This window comes from Stenella coeruleoalba (genome assembly GCF_951394435.1).
Source record: "Stenella coeruleoalba genome assembly, chromosome: 11".
NCBI lineage: Eukaryota > Metazoa > Chordata > Mammalia > Artiodactyla > Delphinidae > Stenella > Stenella coeruleoalba.
The window spans coordinates 58,746,653-58,772,571 of record NC_137157.1 but is presented as its reverse complement, the minus strand read 5'-3'; the positions used below and the strand labels follow the sequence as shown (position 1 = coordinate 58,772,571).

At 48.3% G+C, this 25,919-nt stretch overlaps 2 protein-coding genes across 5 annotated transcripts; both read left to right on the top strand.

The window, feature by feature from the left end:
* Positions 1 to 626: 626 nt before the first annotated feature.
* Positions 627 to 12,282, top strand: IKZF4 (IKAROS family zinc finger 4; the record flags this gene model as incomplete). 4 transcript variants are annotated; one of them, XM_079936043.1, is made up of 9 exons in its annotated part: positions 627 to 802; positions 1,860 to 1,896; positions 2,554 to 2,651; positions 4,093 to 4,193; positions 5,868 to 6,128; positions 7,128 to 7,295; positions 10,143 to 10,292; positions 10,761 to 10,892; positions 11,522 to 12,282. In XM_079936043.1, the coding sequence occupies 9 exons, from the start codon at positions 627 to 629 to the stop codon at positions 12,280 to 12,282; spliced, it is 1,884 nt and encodes a 627-aa protein (XP_079792169.1). The 4 variants fall into 4 exon arrangements, with proteins under 4 accessions (XP_079792169.1, XP_079792171.1, XP_079792172.1 ...); XM_079936045.1 differs by lacking the exons at positions 627 to 802; positions 1,860 to 1,896 and having other exon boundaries at positions 2,552 to 2,647; positions 4,089 to 4,193; XM_079936046.1 differs by lacking the exons at positions 627 to 802; positions 1,860 to 1,896; positions 2,554 to 2,651 and adding an exon at positions 3,106 to 3,942 and having other exon boundaries at positions 4,089 to 4,193.
* A 5,341-nt stretch (positions 12,283 to 17,623) lies between these two features.
* RPS26 (ribosomal protein S26) lies at positions 17,624 to 20,645 on the top strand. Its single transcript, XM_079937903.1, has 4 exons — positions 17,624 to 17,771; positions 18,035 to 18,212; positions 19,316 to 19,446; positions 19,775 to 20,645. Exons 1-4 carry the CDS (start codon positions 17,769 to 17,771, stop codon positions 19,808 to 19,810), a joined length of 348 nt encoding a protein of 115 aa, XP_079794029.1. The 5' UTR covers positions 17,624 to 17,768; the 3' UTR covers positions 19,811 to 20,645.
* Positions 20,646 to 25,919: the final 5,274 nt, after the last annotated feature.

Below are 25,919 nucleotides of genomic sequence, written 5' to 3'. Positions count from 1 at the left end.
TGGGCCCATCCATCTCTCTGTCTCTTGCACACACTCTTGTCTCTCTCAGGCATTTGTTGTGCAGTTCCTCTTTGTCTGCTGGGCACGAGGGCAACGGCATCTGCCTCCCTCCCTGTGGACTCCCCAACCCCAGCCCTTCACTGGCTTGAGAAAGGGATGCTGTAGCCTAGCCCCCGTCACCACATACACATTCTCTCCAGCCCCCTCCCCAGGCACATCCAAGCTGTGCTGCTTCTCTCTCTCCCTCTCTCTCCCTCTCTCTCCCTCTCTCTCCCTCTCTCTCCCTCTCTCTCTCTCTCTCTCCCTCTCTCTCTCCCCCTCTCCCCCTCTCCCCTCTCCCCTCTCCCCTCTCCCTCCCTCCCTCTCTCCCTCTCTCCCTCTCTCCCTCTCTCTCTCTCCCTCCCTCTCTCTCTCTCTCCCTCCCTCTCTCTCTCTCTCCCTCTCTCTCCCTCCCTCTCTCTCTCTCCCTCCTCTCTCTCTCTCTCTCTCTCTCTCTCTCTCTCTCTCACACACACACACACACACACACACACACACACACACGCTCACACACACACCCTGGGCTGAGCTCTTGCTGGCTGCAGCCGTGGGCCCCTGCTCACCGTGCCGCTGCCGCTGCCTGCGAAATGACGGCGGTTCCCCTCACTTCCAGGAATCCACGCTTCCTGGAAGGTGAGTGGCTGGGCTCACCCCTGCCTGCCACCGAGACGCAGACATGCACACACCACCCGCACTCCCTCGCCGTTTCCAAGGCGGCGGCCGCGTTCGCACCCCAGGGTCTCACCGGCAAGGGAAGGATAATGTAAGTTCAGGCAGAAGGTGGCTAGTGGAGGGGGGAAGGGGGGCGCTGGGGCTAGGGAGCCAATTCAGTAACAGCTCCCAAGCCTGAGGAGAGGGAGAGGACGGGGGCTGTGTGTGTAGCAGGGGAGGGGGCGTTCCTCCTTACACTTGCGGAGGATGGGAAATGGTGTTTGGTGTTGCTAAGCGAAGGCTGCGACTTGGACAGTGGGAGCTTGTGGTGACATCTTGATTAGGCCTTGGGGACAGATGTAGAGCTGCCTGGGGTGAAATGCCAATGCCGAGACAGGCTGGGGTGGGAATGGGCAATAGAAAGAATCGAGGGAAAGAGAAGCCCTGGCAGCAGATGCCTCAGCCTGGAACTGAGATCCGAGGGGCTTCAGCCTCCTCCCCACAATAGAGCTGGGGATGGGCGTCTTTCTTTGCTCCTGACCCCACTCTTCCCGCTAGCAGTCTAGCATCCTGCCCCCTGGAACCCATGGTCAAGAAGAGGAAGGCAGTTAGGATGAGGTCCCTTGCAGAGAAGTGTGGAGGCTCTCGGACCTCACGGCTCTTCCCTAGGTGGCCACTCTTTGAAGGGATGGAGGAAGGGCAGCAGGAGCGAAGGGCTGCACCCCCTCAACATGGGAAACACATTTAGCTGGTGGGATGTTGCTCTGGTTCCTTTCTCTTCCTCCTGCTTTTATGCCCTTTGCCCACCTCCTGGTTCCTCTGATGTGAACCTCATGATTTGGCTTTGCCCTCGGGGGGTTCAGCCAATCTGTGATGACTTTGACCAAGAAAATTTCTCTGAGACCTGAGAGCAGCCGTAATTCTTGGCTTTGACAGTCTGGGATTTCTTGGGAGTCCCAGGCATTTGAAATTCCCTCACTGGGGTTTCTGGGGCTGAGAGAGGAACTGCTGAACTTCCTAAATCTGACTCTAGTTCTCTTCACCTTCCAGCTAAAACTCAAAATCCCTGGAGCCCCAAAAGGCTTCCTGACCCCTGAAATGGATTTATTTTATGTATTAGCCCCATAAAAGTAGACTTGAGCCTGTTTTGCCTCTTACCTTTATCCTAGGGAAGGCAACGGCATCAAAGAGCCCGTTGAACTACTGGTGTGACTCTGGAGGTAACTGCTCTTCCTCCTGTTCCCAGGCCTTAAGAAGGAGAGCCACAAAGGGTGTTTTTCCCTTAGTGTCCCTAGATCTCCCTTTAAGGATATTTTCCCCATATATCAAGCCCCAGGCCCCAAGAGGCAGCCTCAGCCTGGTAGGCTGGGACCAGCAATGGATTTCCAGCAAGCTCACTCATCCTTTTAGGGTCAAGGACTCAGCGCCAGGGCCCAGAGCCCTGTTCTTCCCCCATTACTAACATCCAGTGATTTAGGACAAGTCAGCACTAACATTTGAAAAGGAATGAGAAGATAACCTTTCAGCCCTTCTAACCTTAGCAAACACTACTCTTAGTTGAAAGGACATATTTTAAAACTGGGTCTGAGTCTACAAGTCTCAACCCACAACTCTGAGATGCTCACTTCATGATATGTGTGTGGTCCTGATACGGGGCAACTTTTTTTAGATAACCATGGCTCATCCAAAGAGCCCCAGCTGGGGAACCTCAGTTTCAAGCCATAAGGCTTCTTCGATAGGTAGTGAACAAATTTCCTCAGGCTTTGATGGGATAGAGTGGGGGAAATGGGACTTTTAGTAGAGGATATGAATGGGAAATGGTCCCAAAGTCCTGAGTGGTTGTTTTCTTCCCACTGACCAAAGCTGGAGAGGGATCCCTCAGGAGGGTGTGTTCCGGATTTCTTGCCTCAGGCCCAAGACTCCAACCATTTTATAATGGAATCTTTATTTTGTGAAAGTAAGTATGTGCATAGCTGGGAAATTGGGTAAAATACTAATAGGTGGACTTTAGGGATGAATTTTAGGGTTTGTCTCTCTCTCTCTCTCTCTCTGTCTGTCTTCCATATTTAGGCCTGTGTGCACACATCTATGCATGTTCATGTTAGCAGCTAATGTTGAAGGCTATGACTATGTTTCTCCCAATAGGTATGTTCTCTTTATGTGTATCTACATATATGGTATGTGTCCGTGTCTGTGTGTGTTTATCTACATGCTACATGTGTTTTATTTCACCTGTATATTTGTGCAGAAGATTGTGGGGAGGAGGGATTTTTTTTAAAGATATGATTCGTATCTTCAGGTGTGTTATCTGATTTTTAAAAACATATATGACACTCTTAAAAAGCATTTCTACAAAGCGATTTGTGCACAAGTTAAAATGAATATATTGAGAATAAACTGATTATTTCACTGTCAAGGGAACATCAAGTAGTAAATATGTGATTGGAATCATAGCAGAGGGAGGCTTTCTAGAGTAGCCACATTTTTGCTGATTTTAGAAAGTCGAATGGGCCCAGCTCTTCCCTACTGAAACAGTGACTCCCAATTAGCTGTACAGGTGTTGGTTAAGGCATGGGCACTTACTGTTTGTGATCAGATTGGGGTTCCACCACTACTTGACCTTAGACAAGTAACATAGCCTTTTTTGTGCTTCAGTTTCCTCATCTGTAAAATTAAGAAAATATTGGCACCTACTTCACAGAGTTGTTGTGAAGATTAAATGAGATGATTCATTTAAAGTGCATAGAACAATTTCTGGCATGTAGTAAGCACTCAGTTAATGTTAGCTGCTATTGTGAATTCCCTGGCGGTTCTGTGGTTAAGACTCCGCGCTTCCAATGCAGGGGGCGTGGGTTCACTCCCTGGTCAGGGAATCAAGATCCCACATGCCGTGCGGTGTGGCCATAAAATAAAAGAAAAATATTTTAATTAAAATGTTAGCTACTATTATTATGATTCCTATCATTATCATTAGATTCAGGGACAATTTCAGCTGCCCTTCCTGCAGATCCCGAACCTGGTGTCAGGGGCTCCGGAGAGGAACAGTAGGGAAGAACGTCTGTCCTGAACCACCTCCCTCCTGAGGCCCCATTTTCCTCTCCATCCCGGCCCGCCCAGCCCCAGCCCTGCTTCCTGTGGACGTCAGGCAATGATGCTCTTCCCCTCAGGCCTAGATGAAGGTAGGGTGGGCAAGGCGCAGCCACTGAGCTCGTGGAAGTCAGCACCGGGCACCCAGGCTGGCGAGGGCACAAGGTATGGTGCCAGGCATACAACACTGCCTTGTACATGGCTACGAGATCAATGTTTGTGAAACTTAACTGAACTTTGAAGAGATCAGGCAATGGACGGTAAATGGCTCGCGCTGCAACTTCACCTCCCCTCTTGTTCTCTCCTCCAAGGTAGCGGGGACTCATCTCTGGAGAAGGAATTCCTCGGGGCCCCAGTGGGGCCCTCAGTGAGCAGCCCCAACAGCCAGCACTCTTCTCCCAGCCGCTCACTCAGTGGTAAGTGCAGCCTCCTGCCCTCCCTGGCGTTACGTGCCCTCAGTTCGCCTTCCATGGCAGCCATTTCCCCATCGCTGCCCTCCTCTGGTTTCCGGCTCAGAGTCTCTAACAGGACTCAGGAGCTCAGTCCGGGGTTTCCCTGACTTCTGAGAGGAGAGTGAATGGTCACTGCCTAGTGACTAGGGTGGAATTAAAAGAGGCACGGGTGGGATTAAGGTAAAGGCTCCAAAGAGGAATTCTGGAGCTGGAGAAATGAGTAGATAGAAATGGTCGTGAGCTGGAGTTAGGAAATAAGAGATGAGAAGGATCCCCCCATCACCACCCCGCAGTCTCCTGCCAGACAGGGTCCCCATGACTGCCCCTCCTCAGCTGGCCCTGGATCTGTGACATTCTCTAAATGGTTGGAATAGCCAGGAATGTAGGTCAGAGCTAGAGCCAAAGCTCTCTCCTCAATGGCTCCTCCCTTCTCCATCCCCCTCTCCAGATTTTTACGGAGGAGAGTAGAGGTGTTTGGTCCTATGGGGTGGGAGGATAGTGTGAACCATTTCTGTCTTCCAGCTTTGCTCTTTCTTTAGCCCACCGTCTTGGTCTTCCTAGGACCATTTTCCCGCCACTGTTACTTGCTGGCTTCCTGCCCAGGGCCAAGCCAGACATCTTTCCTAATGACAAGAGAGTGGAGAAGAAAGCTCCCCTTAGCCTCCTCCTCTCCCCAGTAACTGAAGACACCCCATGTACCCCAACTTTTTTTCTCTTGAAAACTATTTTCCTGGTGGTTGGAATAGGAGGAAAGGTTGTTTCAGGTCCCAGCAGGACCCCATATCACCACCCAGGATACTTAGGGGATTGGCTTCTTTCTTTCTTTCTTTTTTTAATTTATTTATTTATTTATTTATTTTTGGCTGCGTTAGGTCTTTGTTGCTGCACGCGAGCTTTCTCTAGTTGTGGTAAGCAGGGGCCACTCTTCACTGCAGTGTGCAGGCTTCTCACTGCGGTGGCTTCTCTTGTTGCGGAGCATGGGCTCTAGGCACAAGGGCTTCAGTGGTTGTGGCTCACAGCCTCCAGAGCGCAGGCTCAGTAGTTGTGGCGCACAGGCTTAGTTGCTCTGCGGCATGTGGGATCTTCCCAGACTAGGGCTCGAATCCGTGTCCCCTGCACTGGCAGGCGGATTCTTAACCACTGCACCACCAGGGAAGTCCCGAATTGGCTAATTTTATTTTATTTTATTTTATTTATTTATTTTTGGCTGTGTTGGGTCTTCATTGCTGCACTCGGGCTTTCTCTATTTGTGGCGAGCGGGGGCGACTCTTCATTGCGATGCGGGGGCTTCTCATAGTGGTGGCTTCTCTTGTTGCAGAGCATTGGCTCTAGGCACGCGGGCTCAGTAGTTGTGGCTCCTGGGCTCTAGAGCACAGGCTCAGTAGTTGTGGCGCATGGGCTTAGTTGCTCCGCGGCATGTGGGATATTCCCGGACCAGGGCTCGAATCCGTGTCCCCTGCACTGGCAGGTGGATTCTTAACCACTGCGCCACCGGGGAAGTTCCGGATTGGCTTCTTTTAAAGCCTTAATGTCTCAGGGCTTGGACACAGCCTTTCCGACTTTAGGAGGGCCTTTCTGGCCCACGAGCAGGTTCCCCCCTTTGCCTGTCTCTATCCTAAACACCCTCCCACCCTCCAGCCAACTCCATCAAGGTGGAGATGTACAGCGATGAGGAGTCGAGCAGACTGCTCGGGCCGGATGAGCGGCTCCTGGAAAAGGACGACAGTGTGATCGTGGAAGACTCGTTGTCGGAGCCCCTGGGCTACTGTGATGGAAGCGGGCCAGAGCCTCACTCCCCCGGTGGCATCCGGCTGCCCAATGGCAAGCTCAAATGTGACGTCTGTGGCATGGTCTGCATCGGACCCAACGTGCTCATGGTGCACAAGCGTAGCCACACGGGTGAGTACAGCAGGTGCCCCGAGGCAGAGGCTGTGCTGCGAGGTCATGCCGCAGTGGGGTAGCCTCAGGAAGGGAAGGGTCTCTCCCAGCACCATTTCCAGCTGATGAAAAAAGGTCTGGTGATGAAATTTGGACTCCCTCAACACCTGTACTTCCTGGCACTTTCCTCAGCTGTTGTTACAAAGAAAAGCTGGTATTTGTCTCAGGAGGTGATGGAGGGGAAGGTGTGGTAGCCTCAAGAAGGGTCCTATAGTCCAACAGGGTATTGTTTGGGCCCTTCTGTCTCATGATTTTTTTTTTTTTTTTTGCCGTGCTGCGAGGCATGTGGGATCTTAGTTCCCCAACCAGGGATCGAACCTTTGCTCCCTGCAGTTGAAGTGCTGAGTCTTAACAACTGGACCACCGGGGAAGTCCCTGTCTCATGATTTTTTTTTTTTTGCGGTACGCGGGCCTCTCACTGTTGTGGCCTCTCCCGTTGCGGAGCACAGACTCTGGACGCGCAGGCTCAGCGGCCATGGCTCACGGGCCTAGCCGCTCCGCGGCATGTGGAATCTTCCTGGACTGGGGCACAAACCCGTGTCCCCTGCATCGGCAGGCAGACTCTCAACCACTGCGCCACCAGGGAAGCCCCTGTCTCATGATTTTTTTAAAAAAAGGAACACAGAAGCCTCTTCCCAGCTTTCTTGGGCTTTGGGCTTCAGACTTCTGGGGCAGAGTGGGTCCTGCGGGGCTCAGTTCTTAACAACAGTCTTTGGCCCAGAGTTCCAGGGCTGGTGCCCTTCCCCCTGCCACACACCTCTTGTCCACATCTCAGGGTGAGACTGTTCCCAAGGGGTCCTTATAAAGCAGAATTTGTGTGTGTGGCACAGCCCTGCCTCTCAGAAATGTGTTCTGAGCACCTTCCTTCCCCCGGGCGGGGTGAAGCAGAGGGTGAGGGACTAGGTTTAACCTTCACAGTTCCTCATGCCCGGTCGTCTGGGCTGTGTCTTCCACTCGCAGGAGAAAGGCCCTTCCACTGCAACCAGTGCGGTGCCTCCTTCACCCAGAAGGGCAACCTGCTGCGCCACATCAAGCTGCACTCTGGGGAGAAGCCCTTCAAGTGTCCCTTCTGCAACTACGCCTGCCGCCGGCGTGATGCGCTCACTGGCCACCTCCGCACACACTCGGGTAGGTGGCCTGACCGGGACACCCAGCAAATAGAGCTCAGCCACTTTTCTTGTATTGGGGGAGTTACAGTGTCTGCCACTGAGGAGGGCAGAGCACTCACAGAGCAGGGCAGCAGGCCCCATGGGGGATTTGGGGCTTTTTGATGGGGTATTTTACATCTGCCATTCTCTGTAATAGGGAGCAAGAAGGAGCCTGGGTGACGTGTTGGCTCTCAACAGTCACCCTCCCTGACTTGGTTTTTATTTATTTATTTATTTATTTATTTGGCTGCACCAGGTCTTAATTGCAGCACTCGAGATCTTCACTGCTGCATGCAGGATCTTTAGTTGTGGCATGCAGACTCTTAGTTGCGGCATGCGGGATCAAGTTCCCTGACCAGGGATTGAACCCAGGCCCCCTGTGTTGGGAGCGCAGAGTCTTAACCGCTGGACCACCAGGGAAGTCCCCCGACTTGGTTTTTAAAGTTCACGCTGATGCCAGAACCCTCTGGGCCCCGTCACCCCCCACTGCTGAGCACCAGGGAAACCCCTGCTTCTACTCCCGTGTGCCCCAGGCCCCACACCTGTCACCATCTGCATCTCCCCCCTCTGTCTGTCCTCCCCTTGACTTCCTGCTGGTTCCTGAAAATTTTCATGGGCCTCCCAAACTGGAAGAAAGGAAGCCTAGGAAAAGAGTATCCCATTTCTGTTTCCCATCCCAAGAGGTTGTCACCTTCCCAGAGGCAACAGCAAATCCAGAGGGTGCCTGGAGGTCAGTGTTTGGAACAGTGCCAGGGAACTGGACTAACCAGGTTTCCTAGCTCCAGCCAAGGCGGGTTGAGTCGACGTCTTTCTGAATCAGCTGGACAGATAGCACTTTTGAAGCATTTTGCTAACTTTTAAGCTTTGGCTTGGACTTGGGAAGAGGCCAGGAGCTGAGCTGGCAGGAAGGAGGGAGCTCAAGACTGGGAAAAGGAAGGAAGAAGGGCAGAGGGGAAATAATTAGTAGGGTCTGCCCTTGGAAACCTTCCTTGCTGTTTTTCTCTTTTCTTAAGCTCTCCTAGGCCAGGATTTAAAGGGACAGAGCAATCACCTCACCACCCTCTACTTCTCCCAGCCACCTACCTTGTTCTAGATTCTCTCACTTTGGAGCTGGGACCTCTTTATCTCTATGTATGTGGAGAACCAGGGAGAAGGATCATTATTGATTCATGCTTTATAATCTCCAAAGCATTTCACATGTGTCTCCTCACTCATGTGATCCTCGTAACAATTCCGAGGTAGATGTTATTATCACAGAGCTCTTCTGCAGCCTCGCTGGAATCCCGTTAACGGCAGGTGCCAGGGAGTTGTGCTCCTTTTCTGAGGAAAAGGGTGGCTCCCCCTGCTGGTTTGGGACAAGGATGGCTTGGCCCCCTAGAATTCCTACCAAAACAGCAGGGCCAGCTGGGTGGATATTGGATGCTGCTCTGTAGGAGATTATTAGGGACGGAAGCGGACACATATACTGTTGGATCCCATCTCTGTGAGATGTTTTCTATCACAGCCCACACTATAGGAAAAAAGGAGTTTCTCCCCTAGATGTTAGATCATTTCCCCAAGAGTCTTGGGTGGATGAGGACCACGGCATTCTTCTCATCCCCCAACCACTCGGATTTACAGTGCCAGAGCAAAACGGCAGTAGATCGATTGAGACTAGGCCCAGTTTAGGCGTTGGGGGGTGGGTAGTAATTACCAGCCTCCTGGAGATACCTTCTCCTGAGTCCCTGCACAACCTTCTCCTGAGTCCCTGCTCAATAGTAGAAAGATACTTTCACAAATATCATCTCTCAAGTTTTTTTTTTTTTTTTTTTTTTTGCGGTACGCGGGCCTCTCACCGCTGTGGCCTCTCCCACTGCGGAGCACAGGCTCTGGACGCGCAGGCTCAGCGGCCATGGCTCACGGGCTCAGCCGCTCCGCGGCATGTGGGATCTTCCCGGACCAGGGCATGAACCCGTGTCCCCTGCATCGGCAGGCGGACTCTCAACCACTGCGCCACCAGGGAAGCCCTCAAGTTGTTTTTAAAGGAACTGTCGATCTCAGTTTTTCCAACCTTTTTCTCTTCAGTGGAAACAAAATCTTCATAACCTGTTCTTTATTTTTTAAAAAAAGACCCCCAAAGTTGGTGTTCTCTTCCTTTTATTCTTCGCCTTTACTTTCCGCTTGTTCTGTTCTTTTTTTTTTTTCTCTTCTCAGAATTTCTCTATCAGTGATGGTTTTTCTAGGGCTCTTTTGGTATCTCAGTGTAGAGAGAAAGAAAAATGAGTAGTAAAACCAGGCCAGGGATGGAGGTAAGAGTACAAGTAAAGGTCAGTGAAAACTGCCTCTCCCCACATTGGCAGATCTAAGGGCTCTTGTTTCTGTCACTCCAGCCCACCAATTTCCCCCAAACTGAAACAGATAGTTCGTAAGTAAAAAATCCCCTTGTCTGATAAACAGCACTTATACCCGCCTGCCACATGGAAAGGTTAAACCACAGTCTGGGCCCCAGACTCTGAGATCTTGGGGTGGGGCCAGCCTGCCTGCCAGGGATGACCCCCTACAAAGTCCCTGGGTCCTCCCTTCCTTTGAACAACAATTTGGCCATCTTGAGGCCCACCAACAGTCCAAAGCTATGTGCCCTGGGTCCCCTCTCTCCTCCCATAGCTGCCCGTTGTCCCTCCTCTCCAAGGTTTGGTCGTCTGTCCGTGTTTGCAGCTGAAGTTGGGGAAAGGAAGACAAGCAGAACTCGACTGAGCAACGCCCGTGCACGTTTGCTCCTGGGCGGTTTTGCAGAGCCAGGGCACAGGGAGAAGTAACTCCAGTGCTTCCTCTTCTCTCTCCTACACAGTCTCCTCTCCCACGGTGGGCAAGCCCTACAAGTGTAACTACTGCGGCCGGAGCTATAAACAGCAGAGCACCCTGGAGGAGCACAAGGAGCGGTGCCACAACTACCTACAGAGTCTCAGCACTGAAGCCCAAGCTCTGGCTGGCCAGTCAGGTGAGCCTGCAGGTAGGACCATCGGGGAGCTGAGGGCAAGGCCGGAGGGAGTGCAGGACAAGGGTAATCCCAGCACCTACCCCCACAAAGGGATGGGGTCTATGGAACAGGGACAGTTACCCCAGTAAATGTGCCGAGCACCCCAGTTGGTGCAGAACCCTGTGGTGGGTACTGCAGGGAGATCCAGAGGAGGGGGAGGATTTGATCTATGTCCTCAGTCTAATGGGAGAGAGAGAGAGTACAAGGAAGTATACAATCAAGGGCCACATGTATTTAATTGTCCCCAAATTATCAGAAATGTGCTGTGGTGAGGTCTAGATGGGGTGAAGTAAGCAGGGCCCCATTTCCCAGGCATGGGATTTGACCTTACTTAGCTACTGACCTGCTGGTTTTCTCCAGGCAAAGGCAGCTGGGCCCCTGCTACCCCTACTCAGCTGCTCCTACCTGTTCCCACCTCCCTCCCACTAGGTGATGAGATACGGGACCTGGAGATGGTGCCGGACTCCATGCTGCACTCATCCTCTGAGAGGCCAACTTTCATTGATCGTCTGGCCAACAGCCTCACCAAACGCAAGCGTTCCACTCCCCAGAAGTTTGTAGGTAAGAGTCCAGTTGGAGAGGAGACATCAGCTTTAAGCCACAGCTCATCTAAATCTGAGCACTGGTAGCCCTTAGATCAGCTGGGTCTGGAGATTTGCTTGGGGGAAAGAAAGCGGTCTGGTGGTCTTTGGTGCTCAGAATCTATCCCCAGAACAGGAGGGGAGTGAAGAGGGAGCGCATCGTGGGGGTGGAAGAAGGGTCAGAGTTGAGGTCTCTCCAGGTGGTTGGTTGTAAGAGGAGGGGGTCAGGGGCTCAGGCTCTTCCAATTTTTGAAAATAGTAAGGACTTCAGTCTACGGGGGCTGAGTGAAGGACCCTTAGAGTCAGAGAGAGGAGGTGTGTATGGAGTCCCCCAACCTGGCCCTGGTCATTAGCTCTCTAAGGACCTGGAGCTTTATAGAGAGCAACGAAGGAAGTATTCAAGACCAGTGGGCTGGGACTGAGTCCTTCCCTAAGATTATAGCCCAGAGTCAGGGAGTAGCCCCACAGAGGACCTGACCTTGAGGGAAGTAAATGAGGGGTGGTGAATAATGTTACAGCCATCCCCAGGAGAAAGAAAATGAAGAAGTAATCCTGGGGGAGCTTAGGAATTGTCCAAAGCCAGCCCTGCTGAGACCCTTCTCTCCACAGGCGAAAAGCAGATGCGCTTCAGCCTCTCGGACCTCCCCTATGATGTGAACTCGGGTGGCTATGAGAAGGATGTGGAGTTGGTGGCACACCACGGCCTGGAGCCTGGCTTTGGAGGTTCTCTGGCCTTTGTGGGGGCAGAACATCTGCGTCCCCTCCGCCTTCCACCTACCAACTGCATCTCAGAACTCACGCCCGTCATCAGCTCTGTCTACACTCAGATGCAGCCCCTCCCTGGTCGACTGGAGCTTCCAGGGTCCCGAGAAGCAGGTGAGGGACCCGAGGATCTGGCTGATGGAGGTCCCCTCCTCTACCGGGCCCGAGGCCCCCTGACTGACCCCGGGGCGTCCCCCAGCAATGGCTGCCAGGACTCCACAGATACAGAGAGCAACCACGAAGATCGGGTTGGGGCAGTGGTATCCCTCCCTCAGGGTCCCCCACCCCAGCCTCCTCCCACCATTGTGGTGGGCCGGCCCAGTCCTGCCTACGCCAAAGAGGACCCCAAGCCACAGGAGGGGTTACTGCAGGGCACCCCAGGCCCCTCCAAGGAAGTGCTTCGGGTGGTGGGCGAGAGCGGTGAGCCGGTGAAGGCCTTCAAGTGTGAGCACTGCCGCATTCTCTTCCTGGACCATGTCATGTTCACTATCCACATGGGCTGCCATGGCTTCAGAGACCCTTTCGAGTGCAACATCTGTGGTTACCACAGCCAGGACCGGTACGAATTCTCTTCCCACATTGTCCGGGGGGAGCACAAGGTGGGCTAGCGACCAAGCGTCCCCCCTCGGTCCACCACTCCACTGCCCTACCTACAGGAGTCTAGCCCTGTCCCCAACACGTCCCAAGGAGTTGGGTTGTGTAGCCCCGCTACTGGCTACCTGACTTCACACCTGACCCTGACCCCTCCTCACCTGTGCGCCTCCTCTTCCCCGACTGATCTAAGCATTGTGATGAAACAGGTCTTTTGCTTATGTTTCTCCTTTTTCTCTTCTCCTCTCATCCCACCATACTCACTGAGTTATTTATTAATATAATTTGTTTTCTTTTGCTTTTTTTTTTTTAACTTATATCGGTTACTTACCACACCCCACCTTCCTGCCCACAGTCCCCTTCTGCTTTAGGCCTCATTTTTCTCTTTGCTCCAGCTTTCTCCAACAGCCCCAGGGGTAGGAAGCTCCTCTTAGTGCTAAGAGACCCTGAGCTTCTTGACTTAAGTCCTCATCTTTTACATCATCTGATTCTTCAGTTTCGACGGTGATAGCTCCCTCTGGCCCTGCCTTAGCTCTGTGACATTATATCTCCTCTCTGGGACCCTTCAACCTGGTACTCCATACCTCTTGTGCCCTCTCACTTTAGGCAGCTTGCACTACTCCTGATCGAATGAAGAAATCCCTCATTTGGAAGTAGGAGAGGCCGAAGACATTCTCCCCAGGCACCATGGGACTGAGGGTCCTCTTGACATCCCCCTAGGAATACGAGTTCCCCAAAGCCCACATTCAGGATCTGCCTCTAGGATGTGATATCTCTCTCTTCTCTCCTCGAACTGCCCGTCTACTCCGTGGTGGTTTTGCTCTCCTTGGAGTGCCCCAATTTTATATTCTCAGGGGCCAAGGCTAGGTCAGCAGTCCTCTGTCTCTGACACGTTTGGAGCCACAGGTGCCTAAATGGGAACCAGGGAAGGGAATGGGTCAAAATTCTTCTCTTTCTCTCCCACCTCTCAAACTTCTTCACTCTAGTGACCTTCCTGGGCTCTCAGGGACTTCTGTGGTCCCTGTCCTATGAGAAACTGGTGAGTTGCTGCCTGATAACAAGGGGGTACCCTCAGCCCCCCGCGTCATGCTGCCTTCTTCTTCTCCCCCTAGCAGGATTCACCCTCTCATTCCCGGGCTCCTGGGCCCTGTTCTTAGGATCAGTGGCAGGGAGAAAAGGCTGTCTCTTTTCTCTCTCCTAATTTTCTGTATAACCAAAAATTATCCCAGGATGAGCAAGGGCATGTGCCCCTCTCCCCATTCCACTCTTGTCCCAGCAAGAATGGGATGGGCACAACGGAACTGGGGGGTCATCCTTTACTGCCCCCTCTACACTCAGCTCCCAGATGTAGGGCAGGAGGGGGCACTCTCCTGGCTACTGCAGAGACCCCTGGCTATTTGGGTAACCTAGTTAGTGAGAAGGGGGCAGGAGGAGATACAGCTCCACTGCAAATGGAGGTCTCTTTCTACAAGAGTTCCCTGCCCAAGGCCACAGCCATCCCATTCTCTGCTTCCTTGAGATTCAAACCAAAGCCTGTTTTTCTATATTTAAAGATAAAAAAAGTAAAAACCAAACACAACACCTCACAAGTTGTAACACTTGGTCCTTCTCTCTCTCTCTCTCTCTCTCTCTCTCTCTCTCTCTCTCTCTCTCTCTCTCTCTCCCCCCCCCTCCCCCTCCCCCTCCCCTTTTCTCTTCCCTTCCATCTTTCTTTCCACATGTCCTTTCCTTATTGGCTCTTTTGCCTCCTACTTTTCTCACTCCCTATCAGGGATAATTTAGGGGGATGGTAAAAGGTTGGCTAAGGAACAGACCCTGGGATTGGGGCTCTTAAGGGCTCTAAGAGAGTCTGTCTACCTTACCCTATTATGGGAAGGGAGACCCTAAAAAACTTCTCTTCTTCCTCCTTTTCTCCCCCACTATGTGGTCTCCCCAAGAGAACCAGATTGTCAAGGAGGGGCACCGTGGGTTGACTGTTCCTCCTTGACAATGTAGCAATAAACAGATGCTGCCAAGGGCAGAGGATCGGGGAGTCATCTGGGAGGAGAGTGGTCTCTGGAGAAGGGGAGAGTCTTCTTGAGAACACCCCAGGGAACTGGCTTCTTGTTTCAGAATGGCAGCAGAGCTGCGATTAATATCTGGGGTTCCCCTCAACTGTCCTGGTTATTGAGCCCCATCCTGTTAGACCTGCCCTCACCACCTCTTCTGCTGCTGTGTATTTGGTGACACCTCATAAGGACTAGTCCCTTCTGGGGTATCAGAGCCTTAGGGTGCCCTATCCCCTCCCCCAGTCAGTTTTGGCACCTGTAACCTCCTGGAACATGAAAGACTATGCTCTGAGGCCATACTCTGAGCCCATGAGAGCAGAGACTGGAAGGGCAAGACCAGGTGCTAAGGAGGGGAGAGAAGGGCACTCTGTCTCTCTCCAGACCATCACTGCACTTTAACCAGGGTCTTAGGTACAAAATCCTACTTTCCAGAGCCTTCCAGCTCTGGAACCTCAAACATCCTCATGTTCTCTCCCAGCAGCCTTTTGCATAAAAAAAAAAAAAAAAAAAAGTAAAGAAAAAGAAAAAAAATACATTGAAACCCACATGGAGAAAAGAGGTGTTTTCCTTTTATATTGATATTTAAAATCAACACCACACAAAAAAATTTCTAAATAGACACTTTTCCAGACCTTTGTTTTTTCGTGTCAGCGTCCAAGCTGCAGATGGGATTTTGTAATACTTCCGGCAGCTTCTTTCCTTGTGTACATAATATATATATAATATATATTTTTAATCAGAAGTTATGAAGAACAAAAAGAAAAAAAAATAAAACACAGAAGCAAGTGCAATACCACCTCTCTTCTCTCTCTCCCAGGGTTTCATTTGTAGCCTATGCTTGGTGTCTCCTTGGACCTTAGCCCTTCACCTCCTCCTTTTCCTCTGGTTCCCCCTTCCCCCGCCCCCTTTTTTTTAGAGTTTTTCTCCTTTCTCAAGGGGAGTTAAACTAGCTTTTGAGACTTATTGCAAAGCATTTTGTATATGTAATATATTGTAAGTAAATATTTGTGTAACGGAGATATACTACTGTAAGTTTTGTACTGTACTGGCTGAAGGTCTGTTATAAATAAACATGAGTAATTTAACACCCCTGGTTGTTTTTGCAGACTTCCTTTGCCTTGCTTTTCTGCTGGGAGGGAGGGGGACCTCCTTGCAGCATACTGTACCAACTACTAAACATTTTGAAGGTGAACAAGTATAAGACTGAAAGGAAACCAAACAAGAGTGCTCAAGTTGTTTCTACAGAAGAACAGAAGAATTTTCAACCTAGTATGGGAAGTGGAGGAGAGTTGCCCACCAGGAGTGCCTTCAGGAAAGGAGAGAAAACCCAACCTGTCTATCTGTCCAAAGCAGAGATTCATCAAACATTTGCTGAGTACCTACTATGTGTAAAACACACTATATTCCCAGGGAGATACAAGATACAATAGCATGAATAATGATGATAATAGGGTCTACCACTTTTTGAGCATTTCATAAATGCCAAGCACTGTACCAAGTATTCATTTAATTGTAGAGACAACCTATGAAAGAACGGTCACCATTACTAGTGAAGAATAAAAGCCCAAGAGAGAATAAATAACTTGTCTAAGACTTATAAGCCAGTAAGTGATAGAACCTGGATTTGAACCCAAGGATATGGTGTGTTCACCCAAAGTCTGTGTTTATCCCTTAAAGCCCAGAAATCCAGCCAGTGAAACCCCCAGGCTATAAAAATCCAAAGAAAAGCCAACATAGGAACATTGACTTGGTTCTGTCTTAAATATTAACTATTTTCTGTCCCCCTCACTGAACATTTTCTGTTCTATCTACCCCATTGACATTCTATACAATATTGTCTGCTTTGTGTTTTCCATGAGACTATATTGAAGTGAAAACTGGAGATGCTTCCATCTAGAGTCTGTCATTTTCCATGACCCATTGAAACTAGCAAATTGAAACTCAAGACCATGAACATAGTTGTTTTGAAGCCAAAACTAAAGTCAGAAAATAAATTTTAACCCCAATAAAGTGGGTTACAAATTAACGGAAACCATAATGGATTGTGGGAGGGAGAGTGAATCTGGTGTATTCGGACTCTAGAATGACTCATGAATGAAGGGTCAGTCTCCATCTGTACCATCTTGGGTCTGAATGCTGGGAGGTCACCTTGACACCCAAATTTCTTCAATTTTGGAGACAAGTAGGTGGTTGGCTACCCATGAATAGCCAGTCCTGCTCAAGGCTAAAGACTCTCTGAAGGCTCTCCAGAGGTAAATGGAACTCAGAACAAAGTATGTTTCAGTAGGGGGCCAGATTCATCAATGAGTGGTGAAATCACCTTGGTGGGGATTGATCGACACTTATTAAAAGAAAATAGAACATAACAGTGCACCTTATGTCATAAGGGCATTGTTTCATGAAGTTTATGTTTCAGTTTTGTGTGTATGTACTGAGTACATTTGTGTATGTACTGAGTACCAACGTAAAATATATTTCTACTAGGAGTCTGAGTCAAATCTCTTAAGTCACTAGTCCAGGCTATATATACCTCCACCCATTTGTTAGGTAAGAGACAACATAGTATAGTGGAGCCAGAACACCTCATACTAGCACGACGTGACTTCAGACAACCTCAATTTTAACCTCTCTACACCTCAGTTTTTCAATCTGTAAAGTAAGGACAATAATAGAACCTACCTTAAAGGCTTGTTGAGGGTTAAATGAGTTAATATTTATACAATGCTTACTACAGCGCCTAGCATTGAGCTATCGGGATCCAGGAATAAAAAAGCGAACGAGGAACAACCCTAGCACCAACGCACTTGTCCATGTCTCCTCGTTGTGAGGTTTTCTCCATATTGAAAGGAGGAATTAACAAAATGCTTTATTCCAGCCCCACCGCACGCCACCCCCGCCTTCTTCCATTTCTCAATCTAGCACCAAGTAACAGGACTGTCAGAGAAACGAGCCAAGAGCGTCCCCCGGTGGCATAGTGTCGCCTTCGGTCTCAGTGCTTGGGGCCCGGAGCCTGCCAATCTCGCACTACAACTCCCATCATGCATCTCTTGCCCTCCGGCCTCTAACTGGGAAGGCGACTTGCGGCCCTGCGCTGGGGAACTTCCCCGCCCAGCATCGCAAAAAAGGATAACTATAGCCGCCCAGAATTACTTCCGGGGTAGGGCGTCGCAAGGGTTGCTGGGAAACATATAACTCTAATTTTCTTCCGCCAACTGGTTAAATAGTCCCACCGTCACCGTGTGCCACGGAAAAAGAAACTCGAGAAACACCTTCCTGCCCTAAATTTCAGCGGAAACGCTGAATAATAAAGAAAATTTGAGTAAAGTGGATTTCCGTTCTTGGCGTGCTTCCAGTAGACGTCTAGGAGGAATCTCCCGGCGTGAGCGTAGGTATCTCGCGCTATATAGGAGAGTCGGCCCGAGGGCCGGGCCCTCTTTCGCCTCCTCGCTTCCAAGATGGTGAGTCCTATCTCGTGGGGAATGTGCGGGGTCGGGTGGAGGCTTGAGAGGAGCAGATTTGGGGACTGTGGGGGTTTGAAAACGTGGGCCACGGTGGAGGAGTGGAAAGAGCGTATGTTTGTTCCAGGCTTGGAGGAATTTGTGGAGGGACTGGATATCTGAGTGGCACTTTTCTGGGGGTTGCCGGCGCGGAATGTGGCTGGAAAGGAGATAGGCTGGGTAAGTTGCGCCTTCTTCCTAATGGGGTTTTCATTTTCACGCAGACCAAGAAAAGAAGGAACAATGGTCGTGCCAAAAAGGGCCGCGGCCACGTGCAGCCTATTCGCTGTACCAACTGTGCCCGTTGCGTGCCCAAGGATAAGGCCATTAAGAAGTTCGTCATTCGGAACATCGTAGAGGCCGCAGCCGTCAGGGACATTTCTGAAGCGAGTGTTTTCGATGGTGAGTGAGCTCCTGGAGCGCAAACTGTGCAAGTATCTTAATACCTAAAACCACTTCCTGCCTCCTCTCCCACCCCCCACCCCCCACCCCCCCCATCCGCAGGCTGTGTTCATTGGAGCGTGTCCAACAATTTTCTTGCACCTTTAGGATTGTTGTCGGTAGAAGAGAATGATATTTTTGCTATGTTGTTTGCCGTTTTGAGTCTTCTCTGGACAGAGGGGACTTTTGGTCGTACTGCACAATCTTTGAGCCTTATTTTGTGACTGTGTAGGGGATGAGATTCCAAAAGCACTTATAGTGTTTATCCTGTATCAAAAATTCGGGAGTACTAGCTGAAAACGTAAATGTAACAACTCTTGAATTGTTGACAAACATTTGAGTAGTTGTAGAAAGCAGTCTTTTGAAGACTTTTAAGAGTCAAAGCAGTCCAGTTTGGTCGACAAGGGTGATATTTGGAGCAATATGATGTTTTGATCGTTTCGTTTTCTTAAGACGAATTAACTTTTTTAGGGAACAGGAGTAGGCATTAGGGCTGATGCAATTGCTGAAGGAACTGGGTTTTTGGTGATATTACATCTGTGGTGTGGATTTAGTCCCTACGGTGACAGGGTCGCTCAGTAAGGGTATATTCATTTGTGGAACGGTGTTACATATATATGTATTTAGATACCAGAAACTGAACACTTGGCTTTGGGGATGAAATCTTGTAGATATGTCTGACAGACACTTAAGTGAGTTTACTTTTTTAAAAAATTTATTTATTATTCATTTTTGGCTGCATTGGGTCTTCGTTGCTGTGCGCCGCCTTCTCTAGTGGCGGCGAGCCGGCCTCTCATAGCGGTGGCTCCTCTTGTTGCGGAGCTCAGGCTCTAGAGCACAGGCTCAACAGTTGTGGCGCACGGGCCTAGTTCCTCTGCGGCATGCAGGATCTTCTGGACCAGGGCTCGAACCCGTGTCCCCTGCATTGGCAGGCGGATTCTTAACCACTGCGCCACCAAGGAAGCCCATGAGTAAGTTTACTTTTGACTGATAGAATGAACAAGAAAGAACAGTGCAATGTGGTACCATACCTAATATCACACCTCTAATTTTTTGTTTCTTAGCCTATGTGCTTCCCAAGCTGTATGTGAAACTGCATTACTGCGTGAGTTGTGCCATTCACAGCAAGGTAGTCAGGAATCGTTCTCGGGAAGCCCGGAAGGACCGAACACCTCCACCCCGATTTAGACCTGCTGTGAGTATCTTAAAGGAGATGTGGAAGCCAGAGGGGTAATGGACAAAAGATAAGGAAGGACCCAAGGAATATCAAATTAAGATCTCTGCCTGTGGGTGGGATCAACTAAGTCTGTAAAGACCTACACCTAAACATTTGTTTAGAGACACTTTTGAAGAATAGCTGTAAGAATTTGTTACAGATTGAGTAGTGTAATCTTTTTCCACATTTATTCATGCTTTTATGGCCCAAATACATTGTTAGTGATGGGAGGGTAGTGGTCAGGTTCTTTGAGGGGGGACTCTTACGTGCATGGTTTCTTAAAATTCTTCATTTCTTTATCTTCCAGGGTGCTGCCCCACGACCTCCACCAAAGCCCATGTAAGGAGCTAAGTTCTTAAAGACTAAAGAAATACTGTTCCCTGGAAAGACAATAAAGTGGAAATTATACTTTATATGGCATGTTGAGTATGTATTGTCAGGTGGAGGGGGGGTGTATGTCATAGAATTAATTACTTTTACCAAGTATTCAGTTGTGGAGTGCCACATGATGTTTTCATGGGGTGAGAAAGCTTATCCAGGTGAGTTAAACCTTTTGTATTTCTGCCTTTGGCCTCCCCAATTTGCATAGCTGAAGGCTGGGGAGAGGAGTTAAGGCATCTGTGAATGTTAGATTAATTCAACCTCGCAAGTAGTTTAAGCTGGGGTCTTTAAAACAGGGAGGAACTAGCAGGGTAAGGAGTGTTATTGAATCAGGAAGTGATTTAGACTGAGGTGTGCATACCCCTGGTGGAGGACAGAAGACTTTATTTACTAGGAGCGGGTGACTTGGATAGCTTAAGGGGTCTGTATTCAGATTTATGTAGCTTAAAGGGTCTGTATTCAGATCCTTCATAAAATTCACCTGTCTACTGTGGTCTGCTGGTAAGCCAGTTCTCACCCAGCCTGCATCTTTCTATGGTACATTGCTCTATGGGGTGAAAATGTACAGGACACGAGGCGTTCCTAGAAATTTGTGGAAGTTCCAAGAGAGGACGTTTCCATGCAAAGTATGGGAAAAGGCTGCACCTAATTTTATCTGTGTGACAATGGTTCATTTGTTCCAGAATTCAGAAATTAGAAAGTTACCGGCTAGGGATATACAGTTGAACCTTGAACAACATGGGTTTAACTCTGTGGGTTGTTCTGTTTTGTTTACAATAAACACATACTACACAGTCCACAGTTGTTTGAGTCCTCAGATGGTGAAAGCACAGGCAAATAAGAAGGGGTAACTCTAAAGTTATATAAGGATTTTTGACTGGGTGGTACCCCTAACCTATGTATTGTTCAGGGGTCAAATGTATGTTTATTTGAAAAATTCGTTTGGGAATGGATTGCTAAGGATTTTGCTGGTTAGGTTATGTGATTTTTTTCCCCCCTGAATTAAGCTAAACTAGGAGCTTGGAAGTTTTGATTAAAATACACATTGTTTGGGAATTCCCTGGCAGTCCAGTGGTTAGAACTTGATACCCTCACTGAGGGCCTGCATTCAATCCCTGGTCCAGGAACTAAAATCCCACATACTGCACTGTGCAGCCAATAAAAAATAAAAAAAATAAACATTGTGGGAAACGGTTTGTTAAAACACTGAATGTAGGCAAGAGTCTCCATCCGTTGGGGAGACCCACAATATCTGTGCTTCTTCATTCCTCTACACTGTAATGACCCTGTTACACCAGGGATAAAACATTGGATAGAAAAAAATAGGGTTCAAGGTGAAAATGAATGCTGAACCTGGTGGTCCTAAATCCCAGCTTGCTCAATAAAGCCAGATTCATGTAGTAAATCAGGATCATTTGCGTGCAGAGATTTCTCTTGCGATGTTTATAGGCACAGCTTATCCTTTTCTCAGGGTAGGTCTTAATTGGCTCTCCCATGAGTTTAAAAACTGATTTAAACTAAGAGCCTAAGAGCTAAGAATTGTTTTAGCTGTTTATCTATTGGTACTTGAGGATAATCCCAAACTAACTGATTTTGGAGTACTAGAAGTAACTCACAAAAGGGCTTTCCATGTGCTTCAGGTTCTAAAATAGCCCCATCCTACCTCCCAATCCACCAGTTACAAAGAACTCAAATGGTGTCTGATGGGCAACCAGGATATCCAATTTCTACGTATGGGAAAGTTACCTCCTGTATAGACATCTATCTATCCCAGAAAAGAAAGCCACTTAAGTTGTCAGAAGTAGCCCACAGGTCAGTTTGAGCTTCTCAAGGTATTTGGACTGCAAGATCAGGAGCCTTCTCTGCTTAAGCTATCGTGGACTGATGTTCTAGTAGTTGATCACAGAAAAGATGATATAAACCTTTGAGCCCCTGCCTCCACCCCCCACCCTTCACCTCCAACTTAATTTATTGAACTGTTACGAGGGGGAAAGTTAATTGCAGTCTCAGCACCTCCCTAACATTTCAGATGTGTTCTCCAGTCTCGATGTGTAAAGCCAGGTAGACCCCTCTGGGCTCTTCCAGGCATTGGCCCAATGTGCACCTGTGAGGTATTGGATTTCAGGTCAATTCCCTGTGGTCAAGATTCATTGAGAACCAAAGCAATCTTAGGAAAGAAAAATGGAGCTGGAGGAATCAGGCTCCCTGACTTCAGACTATACTACAAAGCTATAGTAATCAAGACAGTATGGTACTGGCACAAAAACAAATACAGATCAATGGAACAGGATAGAAAGCCCAGAGATAAACCTATGTACATATGGTCACCTTATCTTTGACAAAGGAGGCAAGAATATACAGTGGAGAAAAGACAGCCTCTTCAATAAGTGGAGCTGGGAAAACTGGATAGCTACATGTAGAAGAATGAAATTAGAACACTTCCTTAAAACACTTCCTGACACCATACACAGAAATAAACTCAAAATGGATTAAAGACCTAAATGTAAGGCTAGACACTGTAAACCTCTTAGAGGAGAACAGGCAGAACACTCTTTGACATAAATCACAGCAAGATCTTTTTCGACCCACCTCCGAGAGTAATGGAAATCAAAAAACAAATGGGACCTAATGAAACTTAAAAGCTTTTGCACAGCAAAGGAAACCATAAACGACGAAAAGACAACCCTTGGAATGGGAGAAAATATTTGCAAATGAAGCAACTGACAAAGGATTAATCTCCAAAATATACAAGTAGCTCATGCAGCTCAATATCAAAAAAACAACCCAATCCAAAAATGGTCGGAAGACCTAAGTAAACATTTCTCCAAAGAAGACATACAGATTGCCAACAAACTTGAAAAGATAACTCTATCACTAATGGTTAGACAAATGCAAATCAAAACCACAATGAGTTATCACCTCACACTGGTCAGAATAGCCATCAAAAAATCTACAAACAGTAAATGCTGGAGAGGGTGTGGAGAAAAGGGAACCCTCTTGCACTGTTGGTGGGAATGTAAATTGTTACAGCCACTATGGAGAACAGTATGGAGGTTCCTTAAAAAACTAAAAGTAGAACTACCATGTGACCCAGCAATCCCACTACTGGGCATATACCCTGAGAAAACCATAATTCAAAAAGAGACATGCACCACAATGTTCATTGCAGCACTATTTACAATAGCCAGGACATGGAAGCAGCCTAAGTGTCCATCGACAGATGAATGGATAAAGAAGATGTGGCACATAGTATACAATGGAATATTACTCTGCCATAAAAGGAAACGAAATTGAGTTATTTGTAGTGAGGTGGATGGACCTAGAGTCTGTCATACGGAGTGAAGTATGTCAGAAAGAGAAAAACAAGTACCGTATGCTGACGCACGTATATGGAATCTAATAAAACAGTACTGGTGAACCTAGTGGCAAGGCAGGAATAAAGACGTAGAGAACGGACTCAACGCAGTGGGGGAAGGGGAAGCTGGGATGAAGTAAGAGATGGCTAGTGGGAAGCTGCTGCATAACACAGGGAGATCAGCTGGATGCTTTGTGAAGACATAGAGGGGTCTTAGAGACCCCTCTAGGTCATAGAGAGGATGGGAGAGAGGCTCAAGAGGGAGGGGATATGGGGATATATGAATACTTACAGTTGATTCACTTTGTTGTACAACAGAGACTAACACAACATAGTAAAGCAATTATACTCCAATAAAGACATTAAAAAAAATTCATTGAGGTCCTGAAACACCCTTTCCTTCAACCTCAATTCCTGGATTTTCACTTTTCTTTGCCTACCTCTCCATAGCTTAGCATGTATGAGGAAAAAATTATTCACTGCCTATCACACTATTTAGGTTAATGTGTTTTTTAGTTTACACATTTGGCTTATTTATTCTTTCAGTAACTGTTAGGTGTAGAGGGGTGTGCATTTCATATGCACTAACAAGCTAATAGGCCTCTCAACAGAGACTGAGCAATAGATGAAAGCATGGGCTAAAGTCTACTTTCATTTATTTGTTCAGTAAATACTAATTGCCCATGTGCTTGGCACTTTGCTTCTGAGTCCAGGTTGCCTATTAAAACAGAGGCGTCCAGGGACTTCCCTGGTGGTCCAGTGGTTAAGACTCCACGTTTCCTCTGGGGGAGCACGGGTACCATCCTTGGTCAGGGAATGGCGAGGCCAAAGAAAAAACAAAACAGAGGCATCCGGTTAAGAACCTAAGAGAGCTGAGTCGCGCCTCTGACACATTGATCTGTGTGACCTTCGCTGAGTTACCTAACCTCTCTGTCTTCAATTTTCTAATCTTTAGGACAGTCATTCCTATATCATAGTATTTTGATGTAGTTTAAGTAATATAAAATATTTATTAAGTACCTACTATGTGCCAGACATTTCTAAGTGCTGAAGACATAAGCAGTGATCAAGTTCCTGGTCTCAGAGCTTTTTTAAAGAAAAACTTTTATTTATTTTTTGCTGCGTTGGGTCTTCGTTGCTGCGCGTGGGCTTTCTCTAGTTGCGGTGAGCGTAGGCTACTCTTCGTTGCGGTGCACAGGCTTCTCACTGCGGTGGCTTCTCTCGTTGAGGAGTACGGGCTCTAGGTGCGCAGGCTTCAGTAGTCGTGGCATGCGGGCTCAGTAGTTGTGGCTCGCGGGCTCTAGAGCTAAGGCTCAGTAGTTGTGGTGCACAGGCTTAGTTGCTCTGAGGCATGTGGGATCTTCCCGGACCAGGGCACGAACCCGTGTGCCCTGTGTTGGCAGGCGGATTCTCAACCACTGCTCCACCAGGGAAGCCCTTTTTTTTTTTTTTTTTTTTTAAACAAGCTTTTATTGAGAAATATCTTCGACATTATTTTGGGAATTGTCCTCCTTCTCAAGAGTGTATCTGTCTTTGTCTCTCTCTCTCCCCCTTATAAATCTAAATGTTATTTCATCACTAAATAAAATATATTAATAAAAAATACAGAGAGGAACATATTTAATGAGCAGACTTTTAAAAGATGATTCATATTCAATAGATCTCTATGTAGGGAAGCCCTTTTTTTTTTTTTTTTTTTTTTTTTTTTTTGCGGTACGCGGGCCTCTCACTGTTGTGGCCTCTCCCGTTGCGGAGCACAGGCTCCGGACGCGCAGGCTCAGCGGCCATGGCTCACGGGCCTAGCCGCTCCGTGCATGTGGGATCTTCCCGGACCAGGGCATGAACCCGTGTCCCCTGCATCGGCAGGCGGACTCTCAACCACTGCGCCACCAGGGAAGTCCAGGAAGCCCTTTTTTTGCTTATTGATATCCAATTGTTGCAGCACTATTTGTTGAAAAGACTATCCCTTCTTTATTGCATTTCTTTGCACTTTTGTCAAAAATCAATTCACTATATATTTGTAGGACTATTTCTGGACTCTTTTCTCTTCCATTGATCTATTTGTCTATCTTTATGCCAGTACCATATTATCTTGATCACTGAGGCTTTATAATAAGTGCTCCCTCAGGTTGTACTCCTGGCTAATTCCTTCTCATCTTTGGCCCTCAGCCAAGACCACATTACTCTTAGAAGCCCTCTCTGACACCTCCAAACAAGAGTGGCTGCTCCTTTCTGCTCTCCCATTGCACCTATCCCAGCATTGGTCTCCCTTTATGGTTACTGATGGTTTGTCTCCCTTTCCATATAGATCGTAAGCTCTTTGAGGACACCACCTCCAGGGGTCCCAGAAGCACTGTTTGAAAAATATTGGAAACAAAACAAAACGAAACCCCACACACAAATGCTATAATTGCAGAATAGCTCCAAAAGCAAAGAATGTGACACTGAAGAAACCAAACCGTTGGCTATTAGGAAGTATCATCATGTAACCATGTAATGGGAATAATTCCTCTGCTGATGTTCAGAAGGAGACTGAGAGTGCAAATACATAAGGTGCAAAAATGCTGGTATTGAAAACCGAGCATAGAAAAGTTGAGGACCCTTATTTTAACCACCTAGAATGGCCAGTGGGGACAGAGGCTTAGAATCTGCTGCCCAGATCCTCTGAGGACTTTCCCTTCCAGCCCCTCTGTTCCACTGGAGCGGGTACGCGGGC